We start from the raw sequence: 14476 nt of genomic DNA, 5'->3' as shown, positions 1-14476 counted from the left end.
TCTCTTATTTTGTTTTTATAGTAAGCGATCAAACTTCCTGATAAAGCTCGCCGCTGAGAAACGGCAGAAGCTATTTAATCGTCTGACATATCTTGCCGAGAGCTGGGGTGGAAAAGACAATGGCTTCGGCCTCGCAGAGTGCTGTCAGAATGGCCCTAAACCTGTAAGTCAAAATGACACATTTCAAGTTAAACCTTTATGTCAAAATATGTACAAATTATTTTGTTATTTCATTGAACAAGAAATCAGTGCAGGTCTGCAATTTCATCTTTAAGAGGGCAAGGCCATTTTGCAAAGGGCACTGCCATTGGGAACTCATGATGTCTATGGGAAACTTTAAAGGGGCACCAAGGCCAAGACCAGGGCAAAAGGAGCCATGGCATCCGTGTCTTTCGTGAAAATCCAGGCCTGCAGTGGATAAGCTTGGCCTTGTTAGCATTTGAATTTGATTAAGAAACCACAATGGAAACTAACCGGGTTGATTTTAAATAGTTTTGTGTTGAACAAAGATAAAGTGAAGAGAGTTAGACTTGAACCTGTGACTACTAACTGAGCCTTCAGCCCTAATGTTGGCGGCCTTCCCATGGCCTTCCTATTCTGTTAATGTCTTTGTTCGGGGTGCCAGTCATACAACATACAACCTGTAGCTGCCTTACAGCCAAGAGTCACACCAAAGTTTATGATACAACCTCAGGCCTTGAACATCGCTCTAGAAGGGGCACGGCAGTTTTCCTCTATGAGGAAAATGTGAATTTATTTTAAGTGCACCACAGCAAAAGCACAGGGCACCACGGCAATAGACAAATCCATTAAGCTCCACCCATTGCGCATTGACCTGTCACAACGCAATGAAGGTCTGACACTAAGGTCCGACATGTGTGCGCGTATGCTTGGCGTGCGCGGCAGAGTTGTGCAGAAAGGCATTGGAGAGCCCCACGTGTTCTTGCTCACATGTGCGTCGTGGGCGGAGCCTACTGGATCTGTCTTTTGCTGTGGGTGCCGTGGGTTATTTTGAGGACTGCAACCTGGGAAGCGGCAGCAGAGGGATCATCTTTAATGGGATATGACAGTTTACAGGTTGAATGGCTTCTGACTTATGTATTGCTGTGATGTGTTTTGACAGAGAGTACCAACCAGTGCAACTACGCTTCATTTTGAGTTCTACTCTGAGATCACTGTAGCAGAGGACAAGCCGGCCAAGAAGGTGAGTCTAGAAGAGCTTAAGAAACAATTTTCTTTTGAGTAATGGTTATGTAAAAAGATGCACAATTTTATTCTCCAAAATTTGAATATGAACGCTTCTCAGACTGTGTATTCCAGTGATGGATCATTCTTCCTGCCTGGACATATCCACTCTGGATTTTCAGCCATATCTCAAAAACAAGTCCATCTTTTGAAATGAAATTTTCACAAGTTAGTTTTATTGTATACATCTACATTTTATGTAGGATTATAACCATTGAACTGTTCCAAAAACCAAAGGTGTACTTTGTCTTTGAGCACTGTCTACTCGGTATTTTCCCAAGTTTTGAAATCGAACCAAAGTATGCCTGAACACATTAGTGAGCTTATCTTCATCTTAATTCTGTTTTATTTCCTTGCAGCATACTCCTCATGCAGTCACGGTGATCCATCTAGAAAATGTGGACAAAGTAAGCGAACATTAAAGCCAAGGCCCCACCCACCCTTTCCTCTCTGAAACAGCTCTAACACCCCCCTCCTACTATCAGCATTTGTTCTTAGGACAACAGACCCATACATCACTATGTCCAAACAGTGGCATTGTAAGGTGCACCAGGGCTTTAAATTCACACTGGATTGCATGCTAAACAAAACCAGAACAATTTTGATTAAAGCCATTGGACACTTTCTGAACAGAACAAAAATATAAATTTCACAGATTTACAAATAACTTACAGGGTTAACAGAAGGTAATGGCGAAAGAGTTCCCTTCAAATATTGTTCCATGAAATGCTTTACTTTTTGAGAAAACATTAAATCAATTATCAAATTTCGATATCGAGAATAACGGATTTATTTTACACACATGTCATGACACAGCGAAACGTGCGGAAACAAGGGTGGGTTTTCGCGTTATTTTCTCCCGACTCCGATGAACAATCGAGCCTGATTTTTACAGGTTTGTTATTTTAGATATAAGTTGTGATAGTGTGGGCCTTTGGACATTACTATTTACCGATGTTGTGCGATTGCTTTAAATAGCCTGAACAATTGTGTATAATAGGCATGATATTCTTCCCAGTTTAGTCTGATATCCAATTTTGTTTTTGCAAATTGTGATTTAATAGCCTGAAAAGTCTATCAGAGTCTTCACCATATGAACAAGTACATAGGTCATCCCTTGTACTCAATAAAATGTTCCTACTTTTTTTTCCACAGGGTGAAATGTCATGCTTGTATTATTATACAAAGACCATGACTGCTTCGTGCATTTGGGAGAATGCACCTATGCAGTATGCACCTATCGAAGAGTGAACTCAGATATTTTAAAATGTTTTTAATCAAACTTTTGATATTTTTTTGTCTTCAACAGATTGCCCCAAGTCCAGCCGAGATCATGGAGGATTTGATAAAGAATTACAGCGTACCAAAGGCAAAGCTAGTGAGTTGATAAACCATGTCTTTCAGAAACGGCCAGAGTGTCTTGACTAATGTGGGGTTTTGAATATGGATGCAGAAAAGGCTTATTAATGACTTTGTAGTTTCCTCGGGACTTCTGATCTATTTGACCTACTGCGTACCTACATCTGTACATGTAGCTGCAAGGTGTCGAGTGGAGGAGGAATTACAGTGCCCGTATCCTTGATATTAATCGCGGAATTGAACTCGTGAACTGATAAATCGGATATTAATCGCGGAATTGAACTCGTGAACTGATATAATCTAGGATCCTAGTGTTTTGAGATTGTTTATTATTATTGGCCAATAGTTAGTATACAGCTGTTAGAGTTTTATTGCAGTTTGCAATTTTTGCTAAAAGTTAAAGTTTGTTTAATATCTTGACGAAGAAAGAGCTGTGAAGAGCATTAAAAGTGGTTGTTTAAAAGTTTAATTCTTTTGCACTGAGTCAGTTCGTGTGTGTATTACATTTTTGTTTGTTTTTCATTGATTACCCCAACATTGGGGCACTTGTTAAAGGCACTGGCCACGTTTGGTAATTGTCAAAGACCAGTATTCTCACTTGGTGTACATACATGTATGAAAGAAATACGGAATTTGGGCTCAATTGGTCATTGAAGTTGCAAGAAAAAAAAAGAAGAAAAAAAAACCTTGTTGCCCTAATTTGTGTGCTTTCAGGTTCCTGAAAAACGGCTTCAGGCCTGAAGTCTTTTTCAAATGCAAGTATTTTAGTGAAAAATTATCTCCTTCTCAACAAACCATATAACTTCATCAACAGCTCTCTGTTGCTCATTACCAAGTAAATTTTATGATAATCTATTTTGAGTAATTACAAAAAGTGTTTTAACTGTGTCTTGGTTTAGAAAGTTTGACCTGGTATAATAGTGTCATCACTTGCTCTCTTTCTTTACAGATGTTGCTGTACACTCATATACGACTGGCACATTGTTTCTCTTCACATGATAAACGTATGCAGTGTGTACAATCTAGACTACAAGCTCTCTCTGTTCTAGGTAAGTTTCTCTTGTTAAGCTTCATATTTTGTTTTTACTTAGACAAAAATAACTGTCGATGCAGGGTGGTCTTGCAGCAACAGTGCTTGATGGAACCCCACTTGGACACCGTCGCAAGGGGTTGGAAGACCAAAACTTTGCTGGATCGACGGACTCACCAGGTGATGTGGCGTCAGCGTGGCTGAACTAACTGCGGCGATCCTACATCGAGGCAAAATCACTTTTGCACCAGCCACACAACCCAGGAGCTCTGTCATTTCTGATCAGTAGAGTGTGGGTTCAAGTCATGGTCGTAACACTTAAGCTGTTGGGCCTGTGTGTTGTGAAATGCATGTCAAAGAACCCAGAACCCAGTGCACTTATCAGTCACAGAAGGGGTTTGCGCCGGTATTTCTGGCCAATGCCTTTTTTTTTCTCGGAGCTGCTTAAGCAGAAAAAGCGCTTAAAAATATCTGCTTAGCAAATATGAGCAGGATACCAGTCACAAATTGTACATATGAAATTCTATTTAAACTGGTAACCTTATTCTAGTAAGCGTAATTTTTGTTGTACTTGGCTACTTTTTGTGTTTAACTGGGCCCTGGCTTGCAGCACCTTGTAAAAATGTCTCAAAATTAAAAATATTATTTCACTTGTTTTATTGTGAAATAAATTAAAAGCACTTTGATACTCTTGCTAGGGTGTGATAAAGTATTGTTATTATTATTAATATTGCAATTGACTTGCAATTGATTATTATTCTTTCCCTTGTGTACAGTTTACTCAAGTGCAGTACAGGAGGTGTCCAATTCATTACTGTACACCGGGCTGGTGGAAGAATTAGTTGACGTTCTGCAGTTAGAAGACATTAAACTTGTAGTGAGTTGCATTTATTTTCTCATTTTGTTTCATCGTCTATAGACATTTATTGCCAAAAATTATCAAATGTGAATGAGCAGTCATGAAGGAGGGTGAACGATTGGTTACCAAATTTTTATTTTAAGAACTAAAATAGGATTGGGGTTGTTTTTAGTTAAACGGCACAACTGAAATCATGTGCTTGTTTTTTGTCATGATTTTTAAACAAAATATATTTTTGGATTGTGATAGGTTGGGGGTGGTTCAAGTTAAAGGGCACATCTAAAATCATATGTTATTGTTTTATGTCGTTGTTTTTGTTATCGGTGATTGGAGTTTTGAAAAAAAAAATTTAAACAAGGTTATATTGCTTCTCTCAATCCAGGACATAAAGGCGGCATCATTACGAACTCTGACCTCTATTATTCATCTGGACCGTAATCCAAAGTAAGTCCAACCCTTAAGCGCATCCTTTGAAAATCAAGAACATTAAGCCATTTGCATGTTAAATTTGAACATTGCTTGATCACAAGTTACCGCTTAAACATGAATTCCTCGGACTGTAGAAACAGTTTTTACGTATTTACGTAAGACACTGCGAATACCCATTCACAATTCTGAATAAGCATGGCACAAAGGTACCAGGATTGGAGGTACCAGAGAAACTCCATACAATCAGGTAGGGACTAAAAACCCAATCCACATAGTGCTCCCAGCAAGAGTCAAATCAGGGTCCCAGAGGTGATAGGCGAGGAAAGATACCACTTCGCAGACATGCCAACGCTGACACTGTTACCACTCATCTCTTACCTCTTCAGTCTCCTGACGATGACTAGAGCAAGCTAATCGAAACGTTGAGACCAACCCAAGAACTGACTCCGCGTTAGTACAGTTAATTATGATCCTATAAGCTAAATTAGTAGTCCCAGCCTATTTCTTTACCATCCGCCCAGGTAATAGTTAATAAGCAGGACAGTTCTTTTCAGAACTGAGAAGTCTCCCAAACACCCAAACAATCTGCTCCGCGGTAGTAGAATAAAGCAAGACAGTTCTCTAAGAACAAACCCTACCTGGCAAGTAGATACACACATGGTGTTACCGCAAACCAAACATAGATAAGAATATAAGGGTTAACTAGATGACTGGTTCCTTTTTTTCCTAGGTTGGTGAACATCATTGATGCAACTGGTGCTTCGTCCTACCATGGTTTCCTGCCAGTATTAGTCAGGAGATGTATTCAAGCAATGATAGGTAAGAATGAAAATAGGAAGAGGGGCTTGTAGAGAAGACTACTAATAATTAATGCCTAGAATTTTCATTTTGTATAGGGAAAAGCCAGTTTCACTTTGCAAAAGGCACATTTGAAAATCACAAAGTCTACTTTGGAAGGGGCACCGAGGCCAAGACATGGGGTAACAGAAAATCTTAAAGATAAAACCACTTACAATGCTCCAGAATGCCCCGCAGTTCTAAACCCTGCCGAATGTTTTTCCTCAAAAGATGCATGGATGACAGTTATTTGAACTATTGTTGTTTTAACAATGTAAATATGTTTGTGGTATTTTTCTTAGATCCTGCCCTGGAGGCATTTCCTCATGCCTTAGCGACTGCTCTCTTCTCATTTCTCTATCATCTAGCCAGCTATGAAACAGGTGAGTATACTCAGATAACATGTCCATTCCTAACTAACATCTACTAAAGGCACTGGATACTATTGGTAATTGCTCAAAATAATTGTGAGCATAAAATGTAACTGGGTAATGGAGAGATGTCAATGGAGAGATGTTGATAGTTTAAAACATTGTAATAAACGGCTCCCTCTGAATTAACGTCATTTTCGAGAAAGAAGTTATGTCTCACTAAAATATTTGAGTTTGATTTCGAGACCTCAAAATTTCATGTGGAGGTCTCCAAATCAAGCATCTGAAAGCAACAACTTCCTGTGACAAGGAAGGGTGTTTTTTCTTTCATTATTATCTCGCAACTTTGATAACCAATTTAGTTCAAATTTCCACAGGTTTGTTATTTTGTGCATATGTTGAGATACATCAAGTGAGAAGACTGGTATATGACAATTACCCGAAGGTGTGCAGTGTCTTTGTATCATTGCGGTACCCACTGCCTACACATATTATTCAAACTGCCTCTAGCCATCAGGCTAGCTTGGTGGTCGTGTGGTAAGACACCAACGTAAGACTATTCCTACGTAGGAGATATTAAAAACGTATGGCTAGTCCTAAGTTAGGACGAGTCACTCGTCCTAAATTGAGAAAAGACTGGTCGTAACTGTTTGTGAACTCCACCCCAGCTCTAGCAATGTATAGGTCGTGAGTTCGAATCCCATCTGAGTGATTTGCCTGTGGGTTGTTATCACACAACCCAGGAATATACAACTGAATATACAAATTATTCTCTTTATCTCCGATGTAAAAACTAACATTAAATGCACTAGCTGCTTAAAATGAAAGTAATGATATGAAATTGAGTCCTGTTTCTATCACTTGTCGATTTTCTTTGTACCAAGGAGGTGAGGCCCTGGTTTCCTGTGGGATGATGGAATCACTACTGAAAGTCATCAAATGGCCCGGAGAAGATGAACAAATCCACACAACGGTTAGTGTAGTTCTTTGGCTCTGTAATATAGCCCATTCACTTCATAGTAATCATGTTTCGTTCCGTTTGGCCGAAGCCATTTAATTGAATGTATTTTTTACTAAACATGAAACATAAAATTTAGGTTTTGTTTTTTGTTTTTAATTTTTTTATTATTATTATTTTTTACTGAAATCTCATTTCTGCGTTGTGTTTCTTTGTTTTGCTGTACTCTAATAACAACGTTATTTTTTGTAAAGAGGTCATTTGACCTGTCCAAGTCCCTTTGTTATAGCGAGAGTCGACTTTAGCCTACTCCATGTGTACATGTAGATCAGCCTTTGTACTCAATAATAATAATAAAATGTCCCTACTTTTTTCCAAGAACCAAATATGCCTGTGGCACACAATTTTCACATATTGGCCACGTACATGTATGCTAGCTTGTACATAAGAAGAACCCGATCCTCCCTTCTTAATTGCAGTTTGTAACCAGAGCAGTGCGTGTAGTGGACTTGATCACCAATCTGGATATGGCGGCATTCCAGACCCATCAAGGTCTATCAATATTCATCAATAGATTAGAGGTAACTAGAAGTAAATGTTTATAGGAGTGCCTCGTTAGGAATCTCCCTCGAGTATGTGCTGGCTGGCAAGGGCCCGATTTCATAGAGCTGCTTAAATAGCCATTATTGATTAACAGTTTACCGTTAAAAATAAGCCGGATACTACTCAACATATTGTTCATGTGGTACAGTAATTTGGCTGGTTACGTTATTCTGGTAAGCACAAATTCGTGCATCACCAAGCTAATCCTTAAGCAGCATGCAGCATCAGAGTCCAGCTTTCTCCAGAAGACTATCAGAGCATACTGATCGAAACATTTAATTGAATCCTACGGTTCTTTTCAGAACCACCCCAACTCATTAGAGATAGTCATTACATGGTGTTACCGCAAACCTTTCCATATCGTATTTCCACCATGCAAAGTTTCAAATCCTACCTAAGCATAAATTTGTTGTGCTTAGCTACTTTTGGGGCCCTGGAGTTACACAGAGACCCTGACCTTAATTGACCTTGGCCCGATATTACAGTGCTGCTTACAGAAAATATTGCTCAACAATTTGCTGCTAAGCGGATATGAGAAGGTTACCAGTCACAAATTGTACATGCGACATGATATTTCGGCTGTTGACCTTAGTCTAGTAAGCATTTTTTGTTGTTGCTTTGCTACTTAGCTCAAGCAGCTCTATGAAAATGGGCCCCATACATAATTATGGTTAGATTTAAAATATTTCTACAATGCATTTTTGTTCCCCATGCTGCCAGTATACCCAGGCCTTGTGGATAAATACTAATGCAATATCAACTCATGAGGACTCAAACAAACTGTCACTGTGTACTAAATACACAGACACAGATGTGTCCTCTTGTACACTGTATGTAGTTTTCTTACATCAACATAATAATAACAATGAGAAAAAAAACCCTGTTCATTTACTTGTTTTGCATCACATGAAATTAGTCCACAAAATACAGCAAATTTTGAGCCATGTTGAAGGCGGTGAACACTATTGGTAATTATTCAAAAAATTGTTAGCAAAAAACTTCTTAGGATTTGAAACTTTGCATGGTGGAAGTAAGATATAGAAAAGTTTGCGGTAACACCATGTAATAACAATCTCTCAATGAGTTGGGGTGGTTCTGAAAAGAACCGTTGGATTAACTCGACGTTTCGATCAGTATGCTCTGATCGTCTTCTGGAGAATGAGAACTTTCTCCAGAAGACGATCAGAGCATACTGATCGAAACGTTGAGTTAATCCAACGGTTCTTTTCAGAACCACCCCAACTCATTTAGAGATTGTTATTACATGGTGTTACCGCAAACTTTTTTATATAAAACTTCTTGGTAACAAGTAACAGAGTGATGTTGATAGTATGAAACATTTTGAGGAACTGTGAGCAACTGCTCCCTCTGAAGTATCATAGTTTTTGAGAAAGAGGTATATTTCAGGCCTGAAGCCTTTTACTATGCATCTGAAAGCACACACATTTGTGCAACAGGAGTGTTTTTTTCTTTAATTTTTCTCTACAATAATTGAGTCCAAATTTAGTCAAATGTTTACAGATTTTTTTATGTTGAGATATTCCAAGTGAGAATACTACTCTTTAACAATTATCAAACTTGTCAAGTGCCTTTGAGATTGACAAATCATACAACTGTCGCCTGACGATTTACTTTCTTGCCACTCACAGCATGAAGTAGCAATCTGTCGGCGTCAGGCGCCGTTCGTCTTGAGACCCAGTTTCAGCACCTACCAGGAAGGGTCTTATTCCCCGTCTCACTACTCCGATGACTCCATGGAGTTAGACGCTGTGGATGCGGGAGGGGCCAGCACCAGTAAGGAGGACGTGGCAGGAGGTAGCGCTCCAAGGGATAAGAAGAGGAAGATGGATGGTTTGTAGAAAGATTAAAATATTATTTAATTTTTAAATAATTACAGCCTAAATACACTTTTGGAAAATAAAAAGTCACAGATTTACAAATTACTTACATGGTTTAAAGAAGGTAATGGTGAAAGACTTCTCTTGAAATATTATTCCATGAAATGCTTAACTTTTTGAGAAAACATTAAAACAATTATCATTCTCGATATCGAGAATGACAGATATTTTTGAAACGTGCGGAAACAAGGGTGGGTTTCCCGTTATTTTCTCCCGACTCTGATGGCCGATTGAGCCTAAATTTTCACAGGTGTGTTATTTTATATATAAGTTGTGATACACGAAGTGTGGGCCTTTGGACAATACTGTTTACCGACAGTGTCCAATGGCTTTAAATCAAGTTGAGAAATTTCAGGTTTTTTTCCTTCTGAATTCAGACTTTTTCAACTCTGCTTGTAGAACAAAACATTTTTGTTGCTACTTGCCTTATGTTATAAATTTGACACTTAACCTAGTCAGTTCCCCATGTGGTTTATTACCTTATATTTGATATTTTGTCAACATCTTTATTTGAGGATGGCAGTCAGGAGCTTAGCCCTTGCGGCCTTACACTTTCGTATTATACTTCAGTCACGTCCTGGATATCAGGGTCCATTTCTGGGGCGGAAAATTTTCAAAGCTTCATAACTCGAATCTTACCTGCAAGAAAGCACTAATTTCAACAGATTCACATTCCATGGCAGCATATATTTTTTATCTGTTGTTGGTTTTGATCGTCATATATTCTTCACAAATTCGTCATTTGCATGAAATAATGCAGCTCCCAACGTTAAGGAATTCCCATTTTTGTTCGTACTCTCACAGTCTGCCGTGTGTACGCAAGACCCACTACGCGCAAATCTTGCGTTGCGTTTGCGTGTTAACGCTGTGCAGTCAAGAGATACGGTGACCAAGAGTTCATGCGACTTGCATCTTGCACCTTGCACACGAATGCACGGCAACAGACAAGACTGTGAGGATACGATCAAAACGGGAATTTTTTAACGTTGGGAGCTGCATTATTTCACGAAAATGACGGAACTGTGAGGAATATATGAGGACAAAAATCCACCGCAGAAAAATGTATGCCGCCATGGAATGTGAATCTGTTGAAATTAGTGGCTTGTTGCTGGTAAGATTTGAGTTATGAAGCTTTGGAAATTTTCGGCCCCAGAAAAGGGCCTTAATAGTTAGGATAGTTAAAGTCCTATATAGGGCTATCAGAAGCCATAAAAACTGTAACTGCCATATCCCTCAAGGTGATCCCCTGGCTGCTGCTTCCCTGGTTGTATTGTAAACTTGGGTGTCACCCTGGCTACACGGCAGTTACAGGTTGAATGACTTCTGACGGGCACCCCTGAACAAAGATATAAACAAAATAGGGAGACCGCCAGCATAAGGGCTAGAAAGCTCAGTGGGTAGTGTAGGGCACAATAATCTGGAGGTCACAGGTTCGAGTCCTGCTCTGGTAATTTTTTCCTTTGTTCTTTGTAATCTGCTCCACTGTAACTTGATGATTTGATCGTTTGCACAGGTGCGCAGTGTTTCCCACAGAGGGCAGCATTGCTCAAGTCCATGCTGAACTTCTTGAAGAAGGCGATTCCAGACCCAGCGTTCTCGGATAGTATCAGACACGGTAATTGTATGCACAATAATTGTCTACTTAGTTCAGTATAAAATGCGCAAGTCCATTTCATAGGTTAGCAAGAACACATTTCATCGAGCTACTAAAACAGACAGTGGTGCTAAACAATTTTCTGCCGAGAAAATAAATAATGGTACAAGTGACACAGCATTGTGCCAGGTGAGCTTATTCTGGTAAGCAAAATAGTTTTGTGCTTAGTTACTGTTTGTGCCAGCTGAATGAAAGTGGGCCCCATGTGGTTAGATTTGAAATGCATTATTGTTCCCCATGCTGCCAGTGTGCCCAGGCTGTGTGGATAAATACTAAATGCAATATCAACTCAATAGGACTCAAACAAACTCTCACTGTGTAGTAAATACACAGATGCAGATGTGTCCTATTTGTACATGTGACCACAGGGTTGTTGTTGAATCAGGAGTAATTTGCAAGGTAGATTTAAAGACACTGGACACTATTGGTAATTGTTTAATAGTAGTCTTCTCACTTGGCGTATCTCAACATATGCATAAAATAACAAACATGTGACAATTTTTACTCAACTGGCCGTAAAAGTTACAAGATAATAATGAAAGACAAACAATCCCTTGTCACACAAAGTTGTGTGCTTTCAGATGCTTGATTTTGAGACCTCAAAATCAAATTCTGAGGTCAAGAAATCAAATTCGTGGAAAATTACTTCTTTCTCAAAAACTATGTTACTTCAGAGGGAGCCGTTTTCTCACAATGTTTTATACTACCAACAGCTCCCTATTATTCATTACCAAGAATGGTTTTATGCTAATAATTATTTTGAGTAATTACCAATAGTGTCCACTGCCTTTAATTGATGTCTGGTGCAATGACTTGCACCATTAGTATTTTCACCATTGCACTGATTCATTATTTGTAAGTTATGTGTTTCCGCTTTCTCTCAACTTTCAGTGATGGACGGTAGCCTGCCTAGTTCATTAAAGCATGTCATCAGTAACGCTGAGTATTATGGGCCGTCTCTTTTCCTCTTAGGTAAGTGAAATGTCTCTTTAAAGGTCAATTGGGGTCATATTTATATTTATTTTGGGGTTATATTTATAGTTTATAATCCTGATTATATATATAATCCTGATTTAAACTATTTGGAATTCCGCATGCAAGTTGTGCCGAATACTTAACTGACTGATAAGTAACTTGACAAAGTCGCCCGTTGATGATATCATTGTGTCAGTCACTGTGCTTACTTGTGTTTTTGTTCTCTTTGACCAGCATGTGAACTGGTGACGGTGTACGTATTCCAAGAACCATCTTTACTGTCGTCTCTTCAAGACACTGGTCTCACTGATGTCATGCTCCACGCTTTACTCATCAAAGACGTAATATATCTTGTTGAATCTCATTATAAATCTGTCTCCATTATCTGGGCCAAATTGTTTGGCAGGAGTGGGATTCAGTCATCAAATTTTTTTAACTTAAACCTGGGAACCTATTTCAAGCAACAATGGTTAGGTGTCTTGCAAGTGTCAAGACTGGGACTCAAACCTTCACTCTGCTAAACAGAAACACCTGCAGACGATTTCACAAAACGCTAGGATTAATCCTATCTCGAGTTAGGACAAGTAACCCGTCGTAACTTAGGATGGGTTCAATGCTTGCTTCTGTCTTCGAGTACAGAACTTAACTCATCCTCAGTCCTGAGATTAATTCTTAGTTGGGAAGAGTTTGGTTAAATCGACTACAGAGCTTATGTCCACTATACTAGGCCACTAGTTTTTAAAATGTTTTTTAGTTGCTTTGCTTAATTATCCGCTCAACCAGCTCCATTTAAAATATTTCAACAATGCATTTTTGTTCCCCATGCTGCCAGTATACCCAGGCTTTGTGGATAAATATTAATGCAATATCAACTCATGAGGACTCAAACAAACTGTCACTGTGTACTAAATACGCAGGTACAGATGCGTCCTCTTGTACAAATGATTGCACAAATTGTGTGATGGAATCCATTATATCAGGAAATAAAACACGAGGGAAACTGACTGGGTAAAATCTTCAAAAATGTTTGGCTGATCAAAGAGAAATGACCTCTGGATTACTGTGCCGGTGCTCTATCAACTGAGCTATCTAGCACTAATGTTTAGAATCTTCCTATGTTGTCATTATCTTTGTTTGGGGGTGCCAGTCAGAAGTCATTCAAACAACTACAGGAGACAAAAGTAAATGAATGTTCAATGTAGACCTCATTTACTTATTCCTTTCTAGCGTACGGTAAGGGTTCACAAATTAAAGATTGGGTCCAAGGTAAAAATTCATTTTAAAGGTCCACACGTTTTCCAATAGAGTTAGTCCTCAGGAAAGTGGCGGAAATATTTCAATTTTCTAAAATGTCTTTGTGTTTGGTATCCTTCAAGTGCATTTTGTTGTGAAATTGAACCCTGGTTGTGACTACTATTGTATCCTTTCATTAACCCACCCATTTACCACCCAACCCCTTATGTCAATTTATGATCAATGTAGGTCCCAGCTACCAAGGAGGTCCTCGGCTCCCTGCCTAACATCTTCAGTGCCTTGTGCCTAAATGCCCGGGGTCTTAACGCCTTCGTTCAGTGCAAACCGTTTGATAAACTCTTCAAGGTGTTGCTCTCACCAACTTACCTGCCAGCGATGAGAAGGAGACGTAGTAATGACGCCCTAGGTAATTAAAAATTGTTATAGGGTCAAAATAATTATTAACATAAAAACCTTTCTTGGTAACAAGTAATGGGGAAAAGTTGATGGTATAAAACATTGTGAGAAACGGCTCCCTCTGAAGTAATGTAGTTTTTGAAAAAGAAGTAATTTGGCAAGAATTTGATTTTGAGACCTCAGATTTAGAATTTGAGGTCTCGAAATCAAGCATCTGAAAACACACAACTTTGTGTGACAAGGTTTTTTTTTCCTTTCATTAATATCTTGCAACCTCGACAACTGATTGAGCTCAAATTTTCACAGCTTTGTTATTCAATGCATATGTTGAGATACACCAACTGTGAAGACTAGTCTTTGACAATGACCAATAGTGTCCAGTGTCTTTAAAGGCTGTTCAGGAGAACATTGTGCTCAAAATTTGTTGCATGGTATTTTGGCTGGTAACCAGTTCCTAGAAAGCACACTTCTGTGCACCAACATCAACCTAATGCGTTCAACCTTATTCGTTGTGCTTGCGATAGTTTGGATCATAAGTGCGGAAGTTCCTGGAAAGCACATTTTTCTGTGCACCAACATCAACCTAATGCCTTCAACCTTAATCGTTG

General features: G+C 39.0%; 1 protein-coding gene across 4 annotated transcripts in view; it reads left to right on the top strand.

Annotated features, from left to right (window-relative positions):
• Window positions 1–14476, top strand: part of LOC117306587 (E3 ubiquitin-protein ligase HUWE1-like) — a 92401-nt gene that overhangs the window by 21081 nt on the left and 56844 nt on the right. For all 4 annotated transcript variants that reach the window (XM_033791071.1, XM_033791092.1, XM_033791086.1 and 1 more), the window contains exons 5-20: window positions 22–163; window positions 1124–1204; window positions 1605–1652; window positions 2555–2623; window positions 3554–3653; window positions 4411–4511; window positions 4876–4937; window positions 5653–5741; window positions 6062–6142; window positions 7015–7103; window positions 7568–7669; window positions 9341–9542; window positions 11103–11204; window positions 12135–12215; window positions 12453–12559; window positions 13701–13878. In XM_033791071.1, the coding sequence (XP_033646962.1) occupies window positions 22–163; window positions 1124–1204; window positions 1605–1652; window positions 2555–2623; window positions 3554–3653; window positions 4411–4511; window positions 4876–4937; window positions 5653–5741; window positions 6062–6142; window positions 7015–7103; window positions 7568–7669; window positions 9341–9542; window positions 11103–11204; window positions 12135–12215; window positions 12453–12559; window positions 13701–13878 (1634 nt within the window). The remainder of the gene's footprint in view (window positions 1–21; window positions 164–1123; window positions 1205–1604; window positions 1653–2554; window positions 2624–3553; window positions 3654–4410; window positions 4512–4875; window positions 4938–5652; window positions 5742–6061; window positions 6143–7014; window positions 7104–7567; window positions 7670–9340; window positions 9543–11102; window positions 11205–12134; window positions 12216–12452; window positions 12560–13700; window positions 13879–14476) is intronic.

This window comes from Asterias rubens, chromosome 2, assembly GCF_902459465.1.
Source record: "Asterias rubens chromosome 2, eAstRub1.3, whole genome shotgun sequence".
In the NCBI taxonomy this organism is placed as follows: Eukaryota; Metazoa; Echinodermata; class Asteroidea; order Forcipulatida; family Asteriidae; genus Asterias; species Asterias rubens.
The sequence above is the reverse complement of the archived record's forward strand: the minus strand, read 5'-3'. Positions and strand labels throughout refer to the sequence as shown.